The 26,088-nt window shown below is 32.1% G+C and overlaps 1 protein-coding gene across 2 annotated transcripts; it reads left to right on the top strand.

Moving 5' to 3' along the window:
* LOC118197683 (uncharacterized) lies at positions 1-25,757 on the top strand. Of its 2 annotated transcripts, none has more exons than XM_085818670.1 (3): positions 1-193; positions 11,881-12,045; positions 21,218-25,757. In XM_085818670.1, the coding sequence occupies exons 1-3, from the start codon at positions 151-153 to the stop codon at positions 21,412-21,414; spliced, it is 405 nt and encodes a 134-aa protein (XP_085674796.1). In that variant the 5' UTR covers positions 1-150; the 3' UTR covers positions 21,415-25,757. The 2 variants fall into 2 exon arrangements, with proteins under 2 accessions (XP_085674796.1, XP_035225111.1); XM_035369220.2 differs by lacking the exon at positions 1-193 and adding an exon at positions 7,945-8,123.
* The last annotated feature ends 331 nt before the right edge of the window (positions 25,758-26,088 follow it).

Genomic DNA, 26,088 nt, shown 5'->3' on the forward strand with positions numbered 1-26,088 from the left:
TTTACTGGTTATTCATGTCTCTCACCTGAGCCTGAAGTGCATGTGTACGAATTAAAAGTACGTGAAGCTGCGTCTGCTCTTCTCATCATCTCAACTTTCCAGATGTCCTTCTGTGAATATCTTAAATACATTCCAAAGAACGTGTCATAGATGTCTGTTGTCGGAAAATTACTCTTTATTCTTTATTTAAGAGGTATGTATGCAAAGTCATGTTATCAAAATTGAACTTCGTAATATTTTGTGAAACTCACGATTTACATATGAATATTTTTTAAGATATATTTTCACAAATGTTTGAACTAAGAGCAGCTCTTTAAATTATTGAGAAAAATATATGCGAAGTACATATTACCAAGTAAAGGATGTCATTCAGAAAATTTTAACTATGCCCGCCTTTAATTTATTATGAAGTTATATAAGAATAAAAGTATATTCTATCATCATAATAAAATCTGATGTCTCCCAGTGTTTACAAAACTGAATTAAAAGCGGGCCATACAAGATATCATGGCGGGTACTTTGTTTAATGTGAGAAAGGAAATTGTTATTAAATTATTATACGTTATCAAATGTTTTAGGCAACACTTTTCTCAATTCTCTAGAGTGGAAAGTAAATGAATAAGAAGGAAATTTTTCTTCCAATGACAGCTTGCATTAAAATGCACTATAGTATTTATTATCTTAACTAAATCTGTAGTTATATTATGATTATTATAATAATCATATAATACTAGAATTTATATCGTGCGGCTCTCTATTGGATCATTAGACTTTAAGATTATCTTCCTTTGGCTCTAAGTCTAGCATAGAAAACTTGATGATATTTTTCCTTGATTTATAACTTTAAAAAATTTGTATTTCCTATAGTTATATAAATTCCGAAGTGTTACATGTTACTGAAATTAATTCCCTGTGTCAAAATTATTTATTACAAACAGGAATTTCATAATTAAACAGGAAATCAAAAAGAGTTAAGAACTTTTCTAGTACCTTTCCTTGGTTCCATTAGTAAATTCATATTCTAAACGATTGCTTATATCTTTTAAAAAAAGTTAACAAAAGGTTCATTTCTGTTTACTTTGGTACATAATAGAATTATGAACTCATAAAGCAAAGTGGTATTTTTTAATGAGTTATTTTGTTTTTTCCTTCTTGCTTGAATGGCCCAGTGTGTGTTCCAGTATTCTTTTCTTTTTTGATGAATTTCTATTTTTTAATTTTTTTTCAGCTAACGAAGCATGCACATATGTACTTGAAAAACGCTGGTTGAGTAACAAACATGCTTCAGTTTTATTGAATGCGCATGTTTCAATTTTGGTTATGTCCTCGATATGCCAAAGCCATGACATATCTTCAAACCTTTTAAAGTACAAACTGTAGATAAACAAGGAAAAAGAATGAGCAAGACTGTTAACCAGTTTTCCACTATTATAAGCGAAGTAACTTTTTCTGCTCTGACGAAAACGAAATATTTCTTATACATTTATGGAGTTCGCTTTGAAGTGACATCATAAACGAAATATTATCTTTCTTTCAAGTTTTGTTTTAAAAATATTATTAGGCAGATGTAAAATATTCCTGACTGCGCATTTAAATGTGTCTTGAATTAGTAAATATGAACTGCGTTTTAAGAAGCTTGTAAAGACATCAGGTATTTTTTTTTTTTGGAAGAAGTGAAAAATGAGCAACGCCTTCGCCGGGAATCCAACCGCGAATCTCTGGAATATGCGCCCAGCATGCAGACCACTACACTAGAAAGGCATGCTAAGAAGGCGGGAGAAATACCTTATATACTCCCCCTTTTAAAGGGTGACAGTGATTTTAGGGAACTTAATCGCCAAATTCTGGGTGAGGAGAATCATCATTCACCACCCTTTTAGTTCGAGCGCCACTGTAGAGACATTACGTTATTTCGAAGCAGGAGAGATGAAAAATGAGCAACGCCTTCTCCTGGAATCGAACCACACACCTCTGAAATACACGCCCAGGGTGCAGACCACTGCACTACGAAGGCATGCAAAGAAGGCGAGAGAAATACCTTATAAGCTCAACAGTGGCCGAACGGTAAAGTTACGGAATACTGGTAGTCACGGGACCTGGGTTCGATTCTAGGCAAATGGGCCGCTGCAAGGGCGTTTTTGTAAATTTCCCATCTGTAAAGTGTGTCCGAGCCAATTTTCATTAAAAAGTCTTCCAAGAAGCCATCCCTCCCCTCAGGAAGATAGCCCTTGTGTGCTTTGTCTTAGTAAAATAGACAAAGCCGACCTTTTAAGAAATGAATCAAATAAGGTAGACCTTCAGATTTCGATAACTTTTGTTACCTGATACGTTTTAGCAAAAATATACTAAGCTTGATTGTTTACAGAGGCAGAGTATGGCTGATTTCATCGCTTCTCCCCACAAAGTCTTTTCTCGTGAATCAAAATTATTCGAGATAAAATTAGCTCAAATTTTGTGTGACCCTATACAAATATTAGTAAAGATATGCCAACAGGTTATGCTTTTAAATGCGAATTAAAAAATATATAGTAGATCCTTTTTTTACATTAGAAAAATGTAATGTAGAAGCATTGGTTTCAAGCTACGGCTTGTTGAAATGAATTCGAAAAGCTGCATTTAATGCAGTTTTTAACTTTATATAACTGCTGAATCGATATACCTTTATTTGATTAAAAGTTATACAATAAAAGTTCGGCATTCAGTAAATTCGTCACATCCGAAAACCCAAAGTTTCGTTCACAGACTGACTGTTAACTGTTGATTGTTCACAGAAAACACGGACACTTTCTGTTTACAATAGGTTAATCGATTTATTCCTACACGACCATCATTTCATTCAGTGTAAAACTCGAAACTTGCTATGCGCCTTTCTGTCATTTCTCAGTTAGATTTTTGCAAAACATTGCATTTATATTTCATTTGCTTCCTTTATCTTTATTTATTTAAAATGTAAATAATAAAAAAAAGGAATAATTTTTGTTCTTATTATCCTTTGAGATAGTATATTATATGGTAACATTCAGAACTCAAATTGAGCCGGCAGCCGACTGAGTTATCTCTCAGTGATGGGGAATTTTATGCTGCTGAATTGCAGAGCGCCTTTCTAGCGTCTGCAGGAACTAAAAAAGGTACGCTTTTAGAAGATTGGCAAGCAGTTGCGCAAGATTGATTAATACTTTGGTAAATTCTATGGCCGACCAGCCGACATAGTGGTTATTAACGCCGCCATAGTGGTTAGTAACATAGAATTTTCCTTACCAATGGGCCCGTCTCGAATCTCGGAGAAGGCTTGGGCATTTGTAAGCTTACAGAGGCAGTGTGGCAAGGGGACACTCAAAATACACGGTGATCCGAAAGTCCTCTCGAGAGATTGTTCGTAGAGGAAAACCGATGGGACACCCTCGGAAAGCCCCCGTGTCATCTCCCTTTAAAATGAGGGCGGAACTGCATAGTTAGATCGGCCAGACTATGCCAGTACTAACTAAACTTTTCCGCTACATTTTTGTATTATTTTGAATTATGCAGGCCTGCTATCGTTTTAAAGCAAAATATGTACAAACAGTCAAAAGGAAATGAATAATAATAAACATTTGAAACGAAATGAATAAAAATAAAAAATATATGTTTGGATTAAATATATATAGTATGATGCGCATTTAGAAATAAATATTTGGAGTATGAGTTGCAACACATATCTGGAAGCCCTATGAAATTCTAGGTATTTTATCATATAATCATATTTTGTAATATTATTTTTTGTAATTTTATATTTTGTAATATTATTTTTTATTTCAATGGAAATTTATTTAAATGCATCCTTCGGTATTAATTACGATTTATTAATTCAGATCAAGCAGTTTAAATTTTAATCTATAAAAGGTAGAATGAAATCCACGAAAACTGGCAGTGCAGAAAGCAATTGACTTTTTCCACCTAACCCTTTTTTCTCTATATAAATGCAATGAATCAAAGGTTCAAAAACAATAATATTAAAGAAAAATATCGCTGTTTCCTGAAACTGCATTACGGAAATAGCATACTGCTTTTGATGACGTTACGATGACGTCAAACCTTACACAAGGTTTAATTGGAGAAGCACTGGTATGATATTGACATATAACAGGCGATTTTGTATGATATTGTAAAGGTAATTTATTAGGATTTTCCATATGTAAAATTCAAGTCTGATGTCAGATTATAGCGCATGCTCAAAAAACGAAGACAACTTTAGCGCTTAAAATATATGTGCTCAGTGCTTGATATTCACTTCGGGAAAAATTGCGACAGGGCGAAAAGAAATTCTGACAGTGTGAAACATGCGATATTACACAAAACAAGCTTAAACGTTTTTATTTTTTATTCAACTCTGTTTACTCTTGTTCGATCCGAGTTAATCACGATAGCTAAACTGCGAAGCAAGCTTTAAAGGTTTAGATTGAACTATTCAAGTTATAGCAAATAGTTTGAATAGGAAGGCATTAAAACTGCTTAAGGGTGGACGCCTTCACGGTATACTTGTAAACGAAGTTGCCTTGTATTCATATTTTGGTATAAAGAAACAAAAAAATAATTTAAAAAAAAAAACTTTGCAGCAAAAATATTTCAAATGTTTGAGCGGCCAGTTCCGTCACCTAGGTTGGTTACGTTAACTGAATGCAGCAGAGTTCATGAAAGCTGTTTGCTTAATACGGAGGGGGGGGGGTAGTATGCGGTAGTAGAAGACTTTTTAAGGGACTGGATCATATTTACGTTTCACATGGGAAAGACCATGAAAACTAATCATGTAGCCAGCCTATTCGCCTGGGTTCGAACTGCCAGTTTCAGTGGTCTTAAGCACTCGGATATTGATAGGCTGATTTGAAAAACAAGCTACATATACTTATACATAATTATGAGTAACTATTTTTTTATTTAAAAAAATTGTTTTAATTTTTTGGCAGGCTGTCAAATTTACTGCTAAATTGCTAGTTTATATCGGTTTTCATGTGTTAAACTGGAAGCTAACTAAAGTTACCCGAAACACATCTTTTGGAGGTTTAGGAGGAAAGTTAACTGCTCATTATTTTTTTGGTGCTACCTCGATCGTCTTCTCGTTTTGCGAAGATAATCGATTTTGAGATTAGCTCATGCCTAACAGGAATTTTGTTGGTACAATTATTGGTACAATTATTATAAGTACAGGAGTTCAATCAATGATTAATCTAACTCCTCATCTTACCATAGAAACATTAAGGAAATGAACTGCTTTTTGAAGAATAATTCCAGTTAAATTTAGTCTACATTATTAACCTTCTTGAGGTTTAGTGAGTTTACTTTTCGCTATGGTTTCTATTGAGTACGTGACTATTTGAATTTAATGAGAGATTTGAACTCTCATGCCTTTCAAATCTGCAAAAACTAGAACCTTCATGATTTTTTTTAATCATTATAATTTTTCGAGGCCTGATTTAAGAAAAGCGTAAACATTTTAACTCAAAACTTTTGCAAGATTAGTTTTATTATTGTCGAATAAAAAATGTGTTCAAAAAGGGGATAAGGATAGAAAATAATTGCTACAATTTCAATGAAATCTGCATCACCAATATCCTGCCGTAGAGACCCTGAGTGCTACATTATTTCACCATGTCAATACGAGAAATCGGCCCAAACTCTTAAATAACTGGTGGGTTACATTTTCTCGAGAGTTTTATTACTGTCGAATAAAAAAATGTGTTCAAAAAGGGGGTAAGGAAAGAAAATAGTTGCTACAATTTCAATGAAATCTGCATCACCAATATCCTGCCGTAGAGACCCTGAGTGCTACATTATTTCACCATGTCAATACGAGAAATCGGCTCAAACTCTTAAATAACTGGTGGGTTACATTTTCTCGAGAGTAACTCAGAATCTCTCTGAGTAACTCTCGAGAGTAAGAATCATCTTCATAATCCTAGACATATATAATATGTTGTACAGCGTCTAATAGAATTTTTGAATCAGGAAACATGAAAAATCCGCTATGATCTCCCCGGGGTTCGACATCCAAATCTTCCAACTAACAGCCGAAAGTGCTTCTAGTTCCCCGTAGACATGCGATGAGGAAGAAGAAATATATTGTATATGTTTTCAGCAACTTCACAGCATGCAAACATCACATCGAATACACAAGTACTTGCGACATGACTTATTTAGTCGTGGATTTTGCACTTTGAACTGTTAACCGAATTTTAAATTGTTGCGCAAATACGTTTTGTGAAATTTTTGTAAGAAAAGGAGTTGTAAGATTCAAGAGTTTTAATTATGTGCATTTTCCTATACCAAATTTCATTTGCTTGTTTTTAACACATAAAATTATAATTTTCATACTGTATTCTTAGCTTTTTTTTATTTTAATGAAATAAAAAATTTTTGATATTATGTAAAGTTTGTCCCCCTTTTTTTTAACCCAAAGGCCGTTAACCCAGAAGGGCTATTACATTCGTTTTGGCATTTTGCATTGATTCACTTTCTCCGTTGATTTGCTGAAAGAATTTTGTATGTTCTTTTATAAATGCAACATGAATGTTACTAAAATAGGCGTACTCAATACGACGTTATTCTTAATTTGATGCGTTACAAGCGATATTCGTGTCTCAGTTTTGATTTAAAGAATATTTCTTATGTATCCAAACTCAGTTAAACTTACACATATCTATTTATATACATCTGTATTACTACGGTACCCTCTAATTCTTTTTTTGAACATTATTGCATTCCCAAATGGCTAACAATGCGCTAGTTTCTCTGATACTCCAGCGAACAGTCTGTTGTATGTCAGACATGTTGTTTACTGTGCTTGTTTGTCATGTGAATGGGACACGTTAGAAAAATCGGTTTCTGCAACCTATCGAATCTGCTCTTTTCAACTGGACTTTAACTGTATATAAATATATTTTAAATACATTTATGTATTTTTACGCAAAATTGCAAATCTCAAATGAGTCTCTAAAATGTCTCTAAAAACACCCTTCAACATACACAATTTATTATATCATTTGATATACCACTCATTTATTACATCATTTGATGTGAGGAACACTGAGATTTTATAATAAATTCATTATATTACAGTTGTTTAACTTGATGGTCCAAAAGTTGTGAATAGTGGAAGGATCTGACAGCGTATCAAATGTAATGAGACCAGATGTATTCCATTTACACATCAATGCATGCCAGCGCCATTAGAATGGGGTAAGGAATGTCTTCCGAAAACAGCGTGATTTATTGTTCTACTTTTTTCTTGGCAGAAAAGTTACTTTACGGAGAATTTTCTAATATCATTAATCAAACTAATTGTTTTCGATCTTAGTGAGACTTGATTATAAACTTTCCATCATGTGTTAAATTTTCATGACGTCCTCATTTCTTGCTTTAAGGTTTTTTTTTTTTTTTTTTTTTTTTAGGGATTTCTTCAATTTCTCCAAGTCAAAAATTCCCCTGGAGACATTTTTGATCGGTCGTTGCAGTCAATATTATTTATTAAGCTTCTCTGGTCGGTATGGTGATTCGCTGAGCCGGCTGCCATATCTTTGAGTCCGGTTTTGAACCCCATAGAAGACATATTTATAAATGTGTAATGTTACTGCGGTATGGGGGGTGTTCTTAAAAATCCGTCGAGTTGAAAGTCTCTTCGAGAAGTTTGTATAGGAATGCAACACCAAAAATATTATTTATTGAGAAATTATTTTAATTCTTCTGAACAACAAGAGAAGTGTACTGGTAGAGTTAATGATAAAAATAATGTTTGGTGTCATAATAACTTTATTAATCACAAAATAAAACAGTTTTTTTAGGCTAAATGCTATGTTACAGTGTTGTGCAACTTAGCAAATCATTTTAAGCGTGACATCGATAGAAAAATTATCGATTTATGGCCTCTCAATTTTGTTAGGAAATTTCCTGTTAGAGGTCGCGTCTATGAAGGACTTTTGCAATGCAGTAAACGTTCGAATAGTATGAGGACGGAGGGTAACTGAGTTTATCTGTTTAGCGCAAATTTAAAAAATTCTGTAATTTCGTTTATATTTCTCTTTTCGTCAAAATGAATAGCTTTGTCAGTTTTGCTTTAACTGTCTTGGTTTTTGTAGTTTCACAAATAACTGTAGGTAAGAATAATTTTGTTTTTATTCAAGTAGTATTATTGTGATACTGAAAATTAAGAGAGCGGTGCTCTGCAGAAATACATTTTTATGCAAATTTTTGTGTTTGCAGTTAAATTTAGCAATTTAACTTCTCTGTGCATTTTTAAAATTTGTTAATTCAGTGGCATATTCCAGAAAATGCATGTCCTATTTTTATTTTTGATTTTGGGTTTGCTTGTTTGTTTTAGCGTCAATCTTTATGCAGATAGATAAATATGATGTTGATTTTAATAAGCTTTTCTCCTGCAAAGATGAATATGTTATTATAAAATGATTCCTCCTTTATCATATACCACGATATTTGACTGGAACTGCTCAAAAATCCCATGAAAATGCATTCTCTTAATATAATCGAAAGTTGTAATCTGAACTACTTAATTAAACTTGAACTTTCCTTTGAATTATTTTCTTATGTGATTCAGAAATAGTGTTTCAAACTTCAAAGAGGAATAGGAGATGATTTTAAGAGAAAAATTGTTCTGAAAGTTATCTTAAATATTTTATTGCAGTAATTTTTTTCTTGGATGAAAGTAATTGATGTATATTATTTAAGTTGTGTTATGCAATCATTAACTTCCTTTGTAAAAAATAATATATTCATTTGATATGCTTGTTCATCATTTATTCTGCTGAGCTCTTCCTCCCCCCCAATAAGACGTATACTTTTTTTAAATACATAATTTTATGAAATTTGAATACTGTATGAAACAGTTTAAAATTTTTCATATTAATAAATTAAAAAAACTTTATTTAAAATATTTGGTAAAATCCTAGTATACGGCGCGATTTTGAAAATTATCGCAAACACCAAAAATTACTAAAAGAACGTCTATGTATATATAGTGATAGTATACTATACACTATATACTATCACTATATACATAGTATATACTATATATAACTATATAGTATATTCTTTGAATACTCGTTTACTGCTCATCGTATATGTCCCTTTTCTACTGCTCATCATAAAAGTCGCCAAAAGTAGCCAAATCCCATGTGCACCAGATACAAGGATTAAACCAAATATTTAAGGAATAAATTATTTTTAATCTTAATAAAAATGAATTGCTATTAATGAAATACCATTAAGGTTACTTTTAATTATTTTCAACTGAAATCATCTTAATTAGACCCACTTCTTAATATAAATTATATTGTAATAGTGCTTTGAAATGTACTTATATTTTAACTTTTAGTGTGGACTTAAAAGTGTTGAATAGATTATGCGGAATGGAAAGTTTAAAATCTTTTCCTACTTATAACATTGTATGTTTTATAATCTCTAAAGTATTTGGCTTAATCCTTGTATACGGTGGATTTTACCAAGTATTTTGAAAGCTTATACTAATAGCTTAATAATTAAAATAAAATTATTTAGGAAAGATTGTAAATTTAGAGTTAAAATAAGCTTAGCTTAAATATTAAGAAGTTGCTCTAGACCAGCATTTCTTGAGTCCACAAGACAAAACATTATACTTTTGGGGCTCCTGATAAAATGTTATTCATAAAATAATTGGCTCTAGTGTAAAATCTTCGATTAGCGACAATTTTTTTAAAATTTTGGCAGTGAAACCTCACTTGTGGTTACCATGATAGTTTTAACTTTGTTTTAGCTTCCTGATTTTATTTAAATGAACATAGATTGATGTGTACATGGACAAATTTAAGGCAGTGCACAATGTCTAGTTTGTGCAATTTTATGATGTTTTTTTAAGTGTAAACAGGTCGATGTGTACATGGGCACAGAGTTTATGCAATTCTTTGACTTCTTATTTTGGTTTTGTATAGCGGCCATCTTGAAATTGTGCCTTTCTGGTGAACACCATTTAAAACTACAGAAGGTGATCTTGGTGTCAAAAGAATCGCCAAAAAACAAGGGGCACTCTATTGTAAACTTTTACCAAATAATTTAATAATAATAATAAAATTAACTAATCTACAGTGAGCAGGGTGAAATAATTTAATCAGGAGTGAACAGTGGTACAGCCGATTTCCCTCCATAAAATAAAACTACTAATCTTTCAGTCCTGTTTTTTAATATTTATTTTCTTTTATTTTTTAAAACTTTTACTTCTCAATTTCCTTTTCATGTTCAACTTTAATACTTAAAGTTAAGTGTACAAATAGTAAATAATAAGATTACTCTCATAAAATCTGAACCAGATATTATTATGCTAGTAGCAAAACATCAGTCCCAAAGATCTCATTAGTAGGGATGACTATATTTATGAATAAACTTGCATATTAACACCATCACCTTGGCACAATTTGGCAGTCTTTTACAGATGCCAAATTATTTATTAGGTCAAAATTACTTATTAGATGCAAGTTGGCGATTTTCACAGCTTTTTTTATTAAAATTCCCAAACTATTGATATTTTAATTAGTCGGCAAACATTATCAACATGTGAAAAGAAAAAAAAAAATTTTTTTTTTGAAATCCAAATTTTATTAAATAAGGATTATATGCTACATTAAAAAATATACACACACACAATTTTCTTGAAATCCTTCTGTAATTTAAAATGACGTTCTTCCCATATACATAGTGATCAGTTTTTTTTCCCCAAAACATCAGAGAGTGCATAAACTCAGCATTGCACACCTCCTGTCTACCAGACTCATTGCATCTTTAGCGATTTTGTGGTAAAATACTGTATTCCTGCAGAATTTTTACCACAGCTTCTATCATTCCTGGCAAGTTTCACAAACAATATTTTAAATTTGAGTTGAGAAAGGTTTGAATCTTGTTTGAGATTTGGGTTAATCTTTGGATTATGGTAACTTGGCGAAAATCTGGCGACCAACCCTGCTACAGCGACCTGCTAGTTTTGTTTTGGACACCATTTTGTTTTCGCGAAGTAAAGGAATTTTTTTTTTTTTTTTTTTTTTAAGTCAACATTTTTTTTCAACAATCTGCTAGCCGAATTACGCTTATGCTAGAACTTTTATGGAACAAAAGTGCTTAATCATGATGAAGATTAGGTGCGAAATCGGGAGAAAGTGCGGAATCGCCCACTGCTTGCCGCGTTTTTAAGAATTGCACATACACGGTATCATCCATGTACATGTCGACCTATTTTCACTTAAAAAAACATTCCAGAATTGCACAAAAATGGCATTGTGCACACTCTTGACTTTATCCATGTATACTGCTAAAGTCCTAGCTAGTAACCTTTATCGCCTTACCAAAATGTCACCAAACTACCTGTTACCATATTTCAAAGATTAGACGAGATTTGTTTATATGTATGTGCCATTAGGTGCTATAATCCGTTACTTTAAAATAGGTACTTCAAGGTTTTTCTAACTCTTCCCATTTGTGATTGCAACATAAGACATCATTACAGCATAACATTTTTTTCTGCACTTTATTCGGAACTGTAGTTCAAGTCAACCAGCATTTGTGCACTTTTGACAGAGTGAAACAGGCTAAATGGAAAGAGAAGGGGGGAAGAAACAATTCAGCTGTTGAATGTCTGCTACATTTGTCATTACGGTTGTTAATGGTTATGAGATGTTTTTCTAAAGTAGCAGAGTAAAGTAATGTGTGTAATATAGTAATGTATGATGAAGATTTTGACCTGTAGATTATTATCATGTTTATTACATCATAATTAATAGCTTAATATAATTAATATTGTATAATTTTGTCATCTTATTTACCATATAGTATGAAAATGAATTATCTTGTAACATCAGTTTTTTAAAATTTTAGGAAATAGCATAGAATGTTATCACTGTCGATCAGAAACAGATCCAGAATGTGCTGCTGGAACACCTGATCCTAAATATTTGACAAACTGCAGCTCACTCAAGGGTGGTCCACAGTTCGTAGCTTGTAGAAAAATTGAAAATTATGTTGATTTTCAAGTACTGGATCGTAAGTATAGTTAAAATAATCTTTTGGTTGTTTGTAATATTGCAGGTTTTTCTGCTTAATGTAGGTAGAGTTATCTTACATAAGATGAGATGATATTAAAAAAAAAAAAAAAAAGTTTATATCATTTTAATATGGGAAATATATTTTTTGCTTCCATATCCGAAAAAAAATATTTTAAAGTATAGTGAATAATGCATAAAGCACTAAATAATATATAAGGTAAATACTGTCTCTATATAAATGGAAGTAACCTATGCAGTATACACTGGTGTGCAAAAATTAAGGACGAGACGGTTTTTTCAATATAACTTTGTACAAAAGCTTTCCAAATCAACACATTTAATACCGTAAGATCCCCAATACGTAAGGACATGAGTAATGTAAGCAACACTTATTAAAAGAGAAATCAGAGGGATAAAAAGAAGCTTTATTGAAAAAGTAGCATGGAGCGCAATGCAACTGAAGGCCGAAACATCTCTGTGATGGGTGTCCAGCAAGAAACATCCGGTCTTTAATAGGGGATATGATCTCCCCTGACTGCTAGGCAGGTTTCACAGCATCTGCCCATGCTGAGAATGAGGGTGTCAATGAGTTGTTGAGGCATTGCTGCCCATTCGTCTTGCAGCACCAATCGAAGCTCCGGAATCGTTATTGGTGGTAAGGTACGAGCTGCCAAGCATCTGCCTAGAAAATCCTATACATGCTCGATGGGATTGAGATCCGAAGATCATGCCGGCCAATCCATACTTTCAATATCCTCACTCTCTAAGAGCTGTTCAGCAGCTACTGTGCGATGACATGATGTATTGTCGTCCATGAAAAGGAACTGCGGACCCATAGCGCCTCTAAAAAGACGCACATATGGAAGAAGAATCTCGTTAGAATAACGGGTCCCGTTGACTGAACCTGCGTCGAAGATGTGAAGGTCTGTACGACTACCAAGCATGATGCCTCCCCAAACGAGAACACCGCCACCTCCAACCTGTCCCTTTCAATGATGTTCGAGGGATGATTGCGGCTTCCCCGCTCTCTCCAGATGAGTATGCGATGAGAATCGTTACTCAGACTGAATCTGCTCTCATCTGTAAAGAGTACTTGTCCCCATTCATTGTCTCTCCAATTCCAGTGTTCCCGGCACCACAGAGAACGCCTTCTCCGATGGGCAGTCGTTAGAGGTACACACCGTACAGGGTGTCGCGCAAACAGACCACCACCGTGCAGTCTTCTGGCCACGGTAAAACGCGATATCGGTCGTCCAGTCGCTTGTGTCGTGTGTCTAGCGATTTCTCCCGCTGTCTGCCGCCTGTTTCTTCTGGCTTGTAAGGCAATATACTGGTCATCTGCGGGTGTGGTTCCTTGTGGACGACCACTACTAAACCCCCGGATAGCTGTTCCTGTAGTTTGAAATTGTCTCCAAAGTCGTGAAACGATGCTGTGAGCAATTCCGAACTCTGCAGCCACACTTGTCACACTGCGGCCTTCCTCCAACTTCCCAATGATTCGGCCTCAGGTAAAAGCATCCAGATGTCGTCTAACATATTGATTATTCGCCATTTCTCGCTGAGGCAGCAACTCGGTATGATTTTAACTGCTATACGGCGTGCAATCTCTTTGCCAGAAATACTGATCTTACACCGACAACATGCTTTATACTACTCAGACACTCCCCCATTACGCGCATGTGCTACTGTACATCACCTTACTTAATCTCCTGATTGGTCTTTCTGTCCGCTCTGCCTCTTCGTTCAGCTGATATGCTAATTTTTCTACTTCGTCTTTAATTTTTGCACACCAGTGTAGTTTCACCTTCATGAATTGAAACTATTGTAAATGTACTGAAAGGCTTAAAAATAGTGACAGAGATGATGGGGGTTTAAATGAATCACGAGAAATACAAGAGAAAGAGGATCACTGAAGTCACTGCCCCTGTAGTGCCTCTGTATTCTCGACTTCAAATTATAATATGATTTTTGAGTAATATAGATAATTGCAGTATGGACAGTTTTTAAAATTTTTCTGTGTTAATATATGCAATATCCAACATTTGAAAGCAGATGCCATATGTTAAAAGGAAAAGCTTGTACATAGTGAGAATATATATATTTTAAATTTGTGTGTAAGATTTTTTAATGTTAATCACATTTTGTGAAATATGAAGTAATAAATGTGCTCATTAGAAGTAATAATAATGTAAATTCATTTGTAAAAGTCAGTTTGCAGTTCTGATGAAAATACTTTTTTGAAAAATTGGCAAGTAAAAAGGTTATGTTTTAATATTTAGTACAAAGTCTAAAATTTGAATGTGCAACCTTCTACCCCCTTCCCTACTTTACCCATGCATTTATTATTTTTTCATGTTTGGGGTCCCAATTCTTAATTTAACTTCTTTGTAGCTACCTTCTTGTTTGGCATATGTCTCAAACTGAAACATCATCATTGATTTTACACATACTGAGTAATTTATATCAATGACCCTAACCTTAGGGAATCATTATTTATTAGTTTTTGCTTTCATCACCCCTAGATATCAACACACAACAGTTTGAGAAATGACTCATAGCAATGTCTAAGCAATTTTTTTAAAAATATTAGTAACTGAATACCAAAGAGCATGGTGACCTTTATGTTACCATTACACATGAGGATGATTTCAGACCTCAGCAAACTGCACTGTAAAATGTTGAATGTGTTGACAAGAATTTTAACTGAACTGTATTTTCATATGTAAAAAATAGATTTTGTAAATGGTACTCATAAGCCAAAAGATTACAGGTAATGCTGTTTGAATTGAGAATAAATGATTTGTCATACAGATAAGCCCAGGATCGGCGCCAGAGCTGGAGCGGCTGCATTAGGTAGGGGTGGCAAAATGTTTAGAACTTGGAGAAGCACCGAGGAGCAAAATTAAGGGATGGTAAAATCTTAATTTAGGAAATGCAATGGGATGCAAAATTTAGAGGCGACAAAATTTTTAGAATTTAGTGAGGTACTTGGCAATAGATCCATAGAGACTGCACTGGGCCACAAAACATCTAGTCTCAGCCCTGGATAAGCATTAAGTGTATGTGGGATATTATCATTTCTGCATGTGCAGAAAATAGGCATAAGTATAATAAATAGCTAAACTGATATAATTCAGGTCTGTTATCAGTGGGCAATAGAAGCAAGACAAAATTTACTGGAATAACGTGCTTAGTCATCAGTCTCATGATACATCGTCAGTAGTGTATAGCGGATGCTAGCTAAGCTTTATGATGATAGCCTTGAATTTGAAGGTTTTCAGATATTGCAAACAAAAAGTGAAACTTTTCAGTTAATGGAATTTATGGAGCATTGGTAATAAATGAAGGTGTGATGTAACAAATTATTTTCCATTGCAATTACCATGACCTAATCATCAATTAACTAACGGACGGCGAAATCTATTGTATGGTTCTTAAGCCAGAAAATATCAGTATCTGTAATGAAGAAACTGCAAGAAAGGTTATTGAGAACCAAAGATTTCAATTTACAATTTAATGGGAATACTCAACACAATAATTACAGGACTTGAACAATGGAACTTTTGGATAACCAAACAAGATATTATGTTAATCTGTAGAATTAAAGAGACAGTATTAGCCCAAAATGTTAGGCCTCTTAAACAACTTACTTTGAAAAAAAGTTTAATAAAGCAAACAAATATTGAAATTTTTTTTCCAAACTTTGATTTCCCTAAGCTCATAAATGCTTCATTATTCCATAAATCCCTATTTCATATTTTTAATTTTATGATTTTCTACATGTTATCTTACTAGATTTAAGTTGATGATTTAATATCTGGAAAAATCCCTAATCCGGAATCGTGGAAGTCCTGATGATTACAGATCTTGGACTTAATACTGTAGTTGAATGTTACAAAATATATATTAGATCAGTTTTACCTAACTTATTCTGTTCAACAGGAAGAGAGAGCCCTATAAGCACCTGAGTAGTAACATTGCTGAAAACTGGTAATTCGATCTGTGTTTAAATTCAGATGAACAGGCTGGCTACATGGGCGTTTTCATAGTTTTCCTCATGTATAATACAGATATGATCCAGTTTTTTGTAAAGCGTCTTCCACAAAGGCATCTCTTCCCTTAGGCAGATAACCCTTGTGTGGTTTCCTGTAATCAAATAACCAAAACCAAATCAACTGTAAGAGAAACATAGCAGTGTAAAATTAAAGTTGTTTTTTGGGGGGAGTAACCTTACAATGGCATATCTACTGCAGGCTAAGATTGTCATTTTGTTTAATTTTTGGTCTTTGAACATCTTACATATAAAAGTTTAAGAAATTTTACATCATGTGCCAGCAGTATGTTTAAATTTTACGTCACATAACTTGACTGAAAATGATTTTTTTAAAGTAATATAATGAAACTGTGCATAATTAGTTTAAAGCTGCAAAAAATTATTAAAATCGGTTAATCTTTGGATTATGGTAACTTGGCGATTTTTTGGCGAAAATTTGGCAACCAACCCTGCTACAGCAACCTGCTAGTTTTTGCTTAGAAGCCATTTTGTTTTCACGAAGTAAAGGCATTTTTTTTTTTACTCAACATTTTTTTCAAACAATCTGCTAGCCGAATTATGCTTATGCTAGAACTTTTATGAAACAAAAGTGCTTAATCATGACGAAGATTAGGTGCAAAATTGGGAGAAAGTGCAGAACCCCCCACTGCTTGCCGCGTTTTTAAGAATTCCACATACATGTATATGTTATATGTATATGTTATATGTACATGGTATCCATGTACATGTCGACCTATTTTCACTTAAAATAACATCCCAGAATTGCACAAAAATGGCATTGCGCACACTCTTGACTTTATCCATGTACACTGCTAAAGTCCTAGCAAGTAACCTTTATCGCCTTACCAAAATGTCGCCAAACTACCTGTTACCATATTCCAAAGATTAGCCTTAAATTCTTGTCTATTTAAAAAATGCATGATTTTTATAAAATTTATGATTTTATTAGTCCAAAGGGACAATTTGCTCAGAAGAACTATTAATTTCGTTTTGGCATTTTGCATGTATTCACTTTCAGAGTTGTTTCACTTTTCAAATTGTTGCCACCAAATATTGCCCTGTATTACATTTAAAGAAATTAAGTAATAAAGAATCTGCATAAATGTATATATGTTTCTCGCATTGTGATAAAACAATGGTACCTAGAGCGATCAAATTTTGAATAATGTAATCTCTCGCAGAATATAGGCATCTGCTAGCCCTAATTTGGAATTTGTTTTATTATCAATTTCATATTTTGTAAAACTTTAACCAATTTTTTATTAGCAATCTCAAGGATCTCGAAGCAAGCAATAGCAATGTTGTACAGAAATTTTTTTTTTATCTCCAGCGTACGAGACTATGTATCGGAAATTCTAAAGATATGCTCATTTTAAAATTATTTTGCGATATTGCTGTTGAACTAAATTTTATGGTTTAAGTGCGAAGAATATGATATTTAATAAATAAAGGTAACACACAAAACATTACAAAAAATGCCGTTTTAGACATTACTTAAAATCTAAAACCCTTCAGATTTTTTTAATATATTAATTTTTTTATCATTTTGTCTCTTAATTTTTAAATAAGAAGAGATATATGTATGGGTGTCATCTTTTCAGTCTATGCCAGCTTCCTTTTAATTTTTTGTTTCTTTTTTCAATTGTATCAAAATGTATCATGAATTTTTATTTTCATTTCCTAGACATAAATATTAAGTGCAGTGGCGTAACTAGAACTCTAGGGCCCTTATGCAAAAAAAAAAAAAAAAAAAAAAATCTTGCCCACTTCCCTATAATTTTACAGTACTAACCCACCTAAAAAAAAGTTTAGGTTTCCAGGAGTTAACATTTTGATATTGATTTTTATCAGATGAGGTTTAATAGTCAGAAATCTGATATAGACACGCATGACTTCCTTGTGTCGTCTATTAAATTATACACTTTTTTGCTGCATTTCATTTAAAGTTATTTCCTCGAATAATTTTAACTTAATTATCCAATCAATTATCACTGCCAATTGCAATAAAAAAGATAGTTCACAAATGGATATTATAGCAGCCCCATGTGCAAAATTTCAACGCTAATCGTTTTTGAGTTGTGCATACATATGTACATGCGAACATACAAATGTTGAGGGGAAAAAACCCTTTTGAATCCATATTACAATCCTTTTTGGAAAAACGAATCATTTATTCTGTCTCTATGTACAGACGTCACACCCTCCCCAAATGGATTCGGTTTATGCGATTACAGCAAAGCCTATCTTCCTATGGGAAGGGATGCCTTCATGGAGGTCTTTCTAAGGGAAACTGGCTTGTATACACGTTATACATGGGGGAAAACTACGAAGACCCATGCAGCCAGGCTGTTCGGGGGATTCGAACCTCGGACTGAACTGCCAGTGTTCAGCGACTTTACCTCTCGGCCGGTGGTGGGTCCCAGATGGATTCGGGAATGGTCAAAATGAATATTTTCTTTCAAATGTGACAACCAATGTGACAAAGTTTTTTGCGATTACTTTGTACGCGATATTCGTCAAAGAAATGAAAAACAGAATTTTAATTTCATCTAAAAGCTTTTTCAAACAAATACTACTTAAACAATCAATTAACTCATTTTATGTTGCAGAATTCAAATACTTAACAGTGGACGAACTTTTCGGATAAAAGGAAGTTTCTTAAAATGCTTTATGCAAAAAATGTACTTTTGGAATTTTTCAACTTTCGGTTCTGTTCATATAAAATTTGCGAAATTTTCAGCTCGCGAAATCACCGATATATTCATTTTCGCGAAAATAAGGGCCTTTACAGTAATTAGAGCTCCCAGAAAAGGTGCATAAATGATGCCAAAATGTTTATTTATCATGAATTTAAACGTATAGGTGAATTGACAAATGGGCATTAATATTCAGACAGAAAGCTATCATACAATTTTAATTAGTTCTATTCCATACTGAAAAGATTTCTTGTATATGATACAATTGTATCTGTATGATCATACATACAGGGGTTGGACAAAAATATGGAAACATGTTTCTTTGCTTAATATGGTGTAGGAAACCCGTTGGCATCCAAAACAGGTTGCAGTCTTCTCGGAATGGATAAATACAGTTCCTGTATGTTTGCCAAGGGAATATTATACCATTCTTCCTGCAAAACGGTGGCAAGTTCAGATAACGATGTTGGCGGTGGATAACGAGAACACACTTTCCATTCCAATGTAGACCACAAAGGTTCGATAATATTCAGGTCTGGTGACTGTGGTGGCCAGGGGAGATGGGACAACTCATCCTCGTGCTCAGAAAACCAGTCCTGGACAATGTGAGCTGTGTGAACAGGGGCTTTGTCGTCTTGGAAGACACCACCATCATCATCGGGGAACAAAGTTTATACCATGGGATGAACTTGATCGGCCAAAATGTTCACATAAGTCTTGGCAGTCATGTGCCCTGACACAGTTATCATGGGGCTAGCAGAGAACCACGATATGGCTGCCCAAACCATAACAGAACCCCCGCCATGTTTCACTCTTGGCAACAAGTAATCTGTATTATAGGCTTGAGATGGCGTTCTCCAGACGTAAACTCGGCCAGAAGTGGGAAACAATGTGAAAGAAGACTCGTCAGACCATATTACTCGCTTCCACTGCTCTATAGTCCAGGCTTTATGACTTAAACACCACCTTTTCCTGTTACGGGCATTAGCATCACTGATGAGTGGCTTCTCAATTGCAGCACGGCCAGCAATTCCCTGTTTATGAAGCTCCCTTCTAATTGTTTTGGTACTCACAGGGTTCGGTAACACAACATTCATTTCCGCAGTAACTTTTGCAGCTGTGGTCTTGTTTTTCGTCACAATTGCCCTTAATGATCATCTGTCACGATCACTCAGGACACACTTTCGTCCGCGCTGTGATTTAGCAGATGATGTTTTTCCGCTTTTCAAATATGTGGAATAAATCTTCGATACAGTACCTCTTGAAACACTAAACACCTCGGCTACCTTGCTTACGGAAGCACCTACCATACGTTCTCCAACAATTTGCCCACGTTCGAAGTCTGTTAACTCTGACATAATGCAATGACAACCTCACATAACAGTACTCCGACAACAACTGAACTGTTTAGCACATTTACAAAGTTGTATAGGTGGCGTCAGTAGTCAAAAACGCCAGCGCCACCTACATATTTCATTAAAATCAATCTTTCTTTTCAAACATGCATTTCACAAGGTGTTTCCATATTTTTGTCCATCCACTGTATATATCAAACAAGGTGCATTTTAAAGTAAAACTGATTAGAAACTTTAGTATTAAAAATAGTTACGATGTATTTTAACAGAAGTATTGGTTGGTAGGGTTATTTTAATATTAAATGTTGCTTAATGAAGAAATTCTACTTAATTGTATACATTTAAATTAATTTTATTGTTCTGCTTTAATTTGAAATGGCTTTTATAATCCATATTTCTTTGTTACTTTTATGTAATCACACAGAATTATGGTAATTTTTCAGTTTTCATGTGATTTATGTTTATTTTGAATTTTATTTGCAGCTGAGGTCTGTTTAAATAACTTGATAATTTTTATAATGGAAATAGTCCTGAAGATGTACCTTTGGTAACTGTATTACTGCCTGAATGTTTTGCTTTCTTTAAACAAATACAACAACCCTCCCCCCCAAAAAAAAAGCATAAAGAAGTTTAAAATAAATTTGAACTACCTGAATATATATTTTTTAAAATAAATAACAGAACAACTATATAAAGGAGTTTAAATTATGTTTGAATTAAAAAAGTTGGCATTTGAAATTGAGATTGTAAATGAAGTGTTTGTCATATTATTTTTATAATATTATGCTATTATTTGTGAATTCTTTAATAAATATCTCATAGCTTTATTTTTTTTTTCAAAATTTTCTTTCATTAAAGAGAGTAATACAGCTTTATGATTTTATATTTATTCTTGTCTCAATTAATGTAATCATAATTAATATTCATAGTTTAAATTTTTTAATATTTGTTTTGTTGAAATTGCTTTAGCAGAATATTTTGAAAATTTAAACTACTCCTTAATCTTAAAAACATATTTAAAAAGTACTTGCATAATAAATCCCTGAATATTTACATTTTCCACAGAAAAACCAACAAAACGAATCATCCGTCAGTGTGCAAAGGATGTTGACACTGATCGCCCCTGTTATTACAGAGCTGGGTTTGGTGGCCGAGCAAATGTATGCGACTGTTTCGAGAGCAGATGTAATTATGCTTCCACACTCATCAACTCAGTTATCACTACTGCAATATGTGTGTTTGCAGTTTTCATATTTCTGTGATATTTTAGATAAGTTACATTGTAGGGATATCCTAAGTCAAATGAATTCACAGTTAAAACCCATCCTCTTAAAATATTCACAACTATTTTGTAAGGAAGAAATTGGAAAAAGTTGCTTTTAGAGAATAGTTTATTCTTTTTATTAAGCTTTTAAAATAATATTTTGTGCTTACTTCTAATTAAAGCTTTTTTTTTTTTTTCATTTAACTAATAATGAGTAAATACTCATTTATAAGAAATTTATTGTAATTAAGTAATTTCGTACTTTCTTGTTCTTTAGTTAAAATCTATATTTTATTCAGTTTTATAATTAAAGAATCAATTAAAAAAACTTTATTTTGAATAACCTGTTGCATAACTTATTATAAAAGTTCCCCCCCCTTGGTAATGCAACCTTTTTTTGAGAAGGCCTTTTCAGAAATTTTAACTTTGAATAACTTTTATAATGCTCTTGAATGTCTTGTTTTATTTAAATCAATTAGTGCAATATGTATTTTCGAAATTACACAAAAATACATTTATAAAATTATAGCTCTTATTCTTAGTTTTAAAAGTTATAAATTTTCTAGAAGTGTAATTATATGTTAATCTTTAAAGTTGATTCACTTGTATTTTGCAATGAAAAGAAATGTATTTTAAAACATTATATACTTAATTTGTATTTTTGTAATTGTTTTTATTGACACGAATAGATTTAAGGGATTAGAGATTTTCATTTCAAAAATCATTAAATTCTTGTTTTGTATTTTTGTAATCATATTGATTGACAGAATTAATTTATGTCATGAGCTTTCCTTTTCTAATATGAAACATATTTTGATTTTGAAAATTTGATCTTGAAATGTATTCTTACATTTCAATAAGTTATGTACATATTATGTGATGTTTATGATTATAAGTAACTTTTTAAGTTAAGAACTGGTGCTTTGCATTTCACTAATAGGTCAGTTTTAGCACCAGACAGATTGTTATTCTGCTGGTTGCTGTACAAACTACTAAAAAATAATTATTTGTACATGATGAAATACTCATCATGCTTGGATCTTCTCCTTGTAATGTTTTTGCAGGCATTGTAAGGAGGTGGCTTTTGTTTAAAATTTTTACATACCCCCATTTATTAGTTATTTTCTTTGTGTTTTTATTATCTTATGTTTCATTTAAAAGAACCAATTTTCAGATTTAAAAGTATTTTTTCAAGCAAAATATTCATCTGTTTAATTGTTCTTGGTTATCCGAAAGTGAGCTTTGTTCATGTTAATGCTGCATATTTCATGCAATATTATGAATAGAGTATAGGATTTTCTGCTTGAGTCTTATCTTTTTGTTGTGATAGTCCTCATAAGATGATAGCCATTTCGTTGAATACCAGTGCTGTTACGTTTTGTCCCCCCTTTTTTTAAGGTTATAATCTTTTGGACTTGTGATATCTTTTATGTTTGGAAGTTAAAACTTGTTTCCCAGTTAGAGAATTTTGTTAAGAATAAAATATTCATATTTTATTTTAGGATGGTTGGGTTTTTGAATTTGAATTATGAATTATACAAATACTTATTTCTGGACTTAATATTTTTTTCCTGACATATTTAATAAAATTATTCCAAATACTTAAACTTTCCATGACTGTGCATATGTGACATTTTTATTTGTTAATTGTTAAGTTTATAAATGATAGAATTTTTCTTTTTTAGATAAAATATTTGAATATATATATATTTTATAATCTTTCTTTACCGTGTTATTTCTTTCAAGTTACTTTTCATTTCAAAATCTGAATTAAAAATGCATTTATATAAGAATAACATATGCAGCTGAAATGGTTTTATATTACTTAGTTTTAGTACTTAAAAATTGTATTGCATAGTACTTATACATTCAGAACTAACTACAACAATTTATCTTTTTTTTCTCCCGTATACTTTTTTAATGTAAAGTTTCTGCTTTTAATCACTGGTTAAGTGAACCACTAAAAAATTTTCATCAGTTATCCTTCCCCCCTTCTTTTAAAGAAACAGGATCTGATAGGACAGTATGTGAAAAAAAAATTGTTTAATTATTTAAATATAGTATTCATTGGAAAAAAAATTTGCTCTTTTTAATTAATATGATCTGTCACTAATAATTATTATACAGGCATATTAAGTACTGTAAATGCTGGACTTACATACATTCAATTAACATTAAAATTTAAAATGATTTGGGAGAAATGCATTTAGAGTTATTAATTAAATAAGCATATTTTATAGTGGATTTTATATTTGTTTATGGAAGGTATATAGCTAATAGATAAATCAGTGCACAAATGCTACATAAATATAATGAGATTTATTGATTGATTTGGAATTTTGTGATTTATTTAAAATTCTAATGAGTTGTGATATTAAAATTTGATAATCTTCACTTCTGTTGATCATCCGTCAATATGAAAAGAAAATCTAAGTGTTCAGAATAAGTGCCAAATAAGGCTGATTTACAAATTAAGGAAGAGTTCACTGTCATTAATATATTGCAGTCGCATGAATATATTCTTGAAAAGGAAAATTTATCCTTTTATGTGACTATCTTCAAATTCTTTGTAGTGGTTTGATGATTTTGAATTATTTGAAGTAATCTTTAATGATATACATCTGTGTAGATAAAGAATTTCATTTCATGTTTTTTTTTTTTTTTTTTTGTTAGATGTGTACTAGTGCAAGTTTAATGATTAGTTGTACTTTAGTTTGGGCTATGCTGAATTTTTTGCTATTTGCAATTTCTATTTTCTAATTTTTTGTGCATTTACAGTTTTTTTTGTATCTGTTGCTTAAAACATATATTACAACTAATGGGAATATTAATTTTCTCTAGATTAGAAGTGTTATAAGTATAGTTACCTCTTATCAAATCTTTTAAACTTTGCTGCATTTTACTTTTGACAGTACTGTTGTTTGAAGTTTGTGATTTCATCTATAATTTAAAATTTGCCTTTTATATGAAAAAGTTTACTCTGCATCTTGTATCTATTACTGTGATGTACATATCCTGTAGATGATGTTTTGGTATTAACATTCCTTTATATGCATAGTCAGTTTTCACATCCATAACCATAGTTATTTTTAATTAATGTATAGAAAGAGGTTGATTTTTCAGTTTGTATTTTAAAATTTAATTATATATTAAAATAAATACTCATCCATATTTGATATGAGCAAATAAATTACTTTCCCTCTTTTTTCGTATAGTTAAAGCAAATCTGTTTTTGTTCAAGTTACATTTCTTTTAGTTATGCTGGGGCCAAAAACGATTTCAGAGATATTTTGAATTTTATTCCTGTTATTTGATGAAAGCAAACTGGTGTTTTGATTTGCATATTTTATTATGTTGGGGGCCAAACATTTTCATGGAACAATATATGTATTTCCATAATTTGCATCGCATTCATGTAGCTGTTACTCAAAAGAGCATTATAAGCCATATATCCTGAATATTCATTCCATGAAATTGAATTATTGTTACTGACAAAGTCTGATATATTTTGTGATGCTGTTTTAAGCAATTTTGAAAGTGGATTTTCTTGTGTAATTGCTAGGAAAAGATTTCTAGATACTTGATGTACTCTGAGGGCAGTTAATATAACTTGCACTGCTGCATGCATTTTAAACTAAGATCTGAAATGCTAAACTTTTTTTTTATGAGACTATAGTATGTATTTACAAAACTGTACCATTTGTGTTCCTTCTTATATGAAAAATATGAAATCATTCACATTGGATTTATGGTCAGTGTCTATATTAAAAAGCTGTGGAAACCTCTTATCATTATCATGCATATGAATTTCCCCCTCCCATAATTTAGTGTGCAGCAGTACATAGTTGCTTAAAATGTTTCATTGGTTTTGAGTGGCTAAATAGCTAGCATTTGTTCCAATTTGAAGTGGCACACTTAACTGACTACTCCATAGCCATATATATTTTATTCATATATTATTTATATATTTTGTTTTATTTTATTAGAGATGATTTATATTTCCCAAGTTCAACACTTAATTTTGATAGTTATGACACGTTTTCTAATTGTTAGCATAGTGAAATTTTTTTAGAAAGCTAGTGTAAAATAGGCATCAATTACCTTATATAGACAATATGTTTGTTTCTAGTATTTGTGTAAAATACATTCAAAAGTTCAGTAGTTAAATATTTTTAATATATATGTGAATGCACATTTAAGGTAATTGTTTTATAGGTTTGTTCTATAGTTGATTTTTTGGAAAATATATTGTTATGTAGAGCATTTTTTAAGTTTGTACATATCTTCTATGAAAATGTGCTTATGCTGAAATGATTAGTAATAAAGATGTATCAAAATGTTTCTTCTTGTTTTTAAAACTTTTATCATTAAACTGTTATTAAATAATTTTTTACTCAGCTTAAATGTGAATTACTTAGAACTCAGTTTCATTTATTTATCTGCTGTGGCAGTTGCTTTGGAGTACTGCTCGCCAGATTATACCATTTAGTGTCAGAGTAGCATACAACAAACAAGGATATCCATGGCTATAATTAACAGTAATAGTATTTCCATTAACATTATTCACCTATGAATCATAGTATATTATAATACACACATACTTACACAAATTGGGCAAATTCAATCATATATTTTTCTCATGTTTATATAAATATGATGAAATATAATAATA

Source organism: Stegodyphus dumicola, chromosome 6 (genome assembly GCF_044657685.1).
Source record: "Stegodyphus dumicola isolate Sdum_Otavi_A_Nest chromosome 6, ASM4465768v1".
In the NCBI taxonomy this organism is placed as follows: Eukaryota; Metazoa; Arthropoda; class Arachnida; order Araneae; family Eresidae; genus Stegodyphus; species Stegodyphus dumicola.

Excerpts from the sequence above, each read along its gene's own strand:
- LOC118197683 (XM_035369220.2), top strand. The coding sequence starts at position 8,060 with ATGAATAGCTTTGTCAGTTTTGCTTTAACTGTCTTGGTTTTTGTAGTT. Across the intron at positions 8,124-11,880 it reads AGTTTCACAAATAACTGTAG|GAAATAGCATAGAATGTTAT; the intron begins GTAAGAATAATT and ends TTAAAATTTTAG. Across the intron at positions 12,046-21,217 it reads TGATTTTCAAGTACTGGATC|AAAAACCAACAAAACGAATC; the intron begins GTAAGTATAGTT and ends CATTTTCCACAG.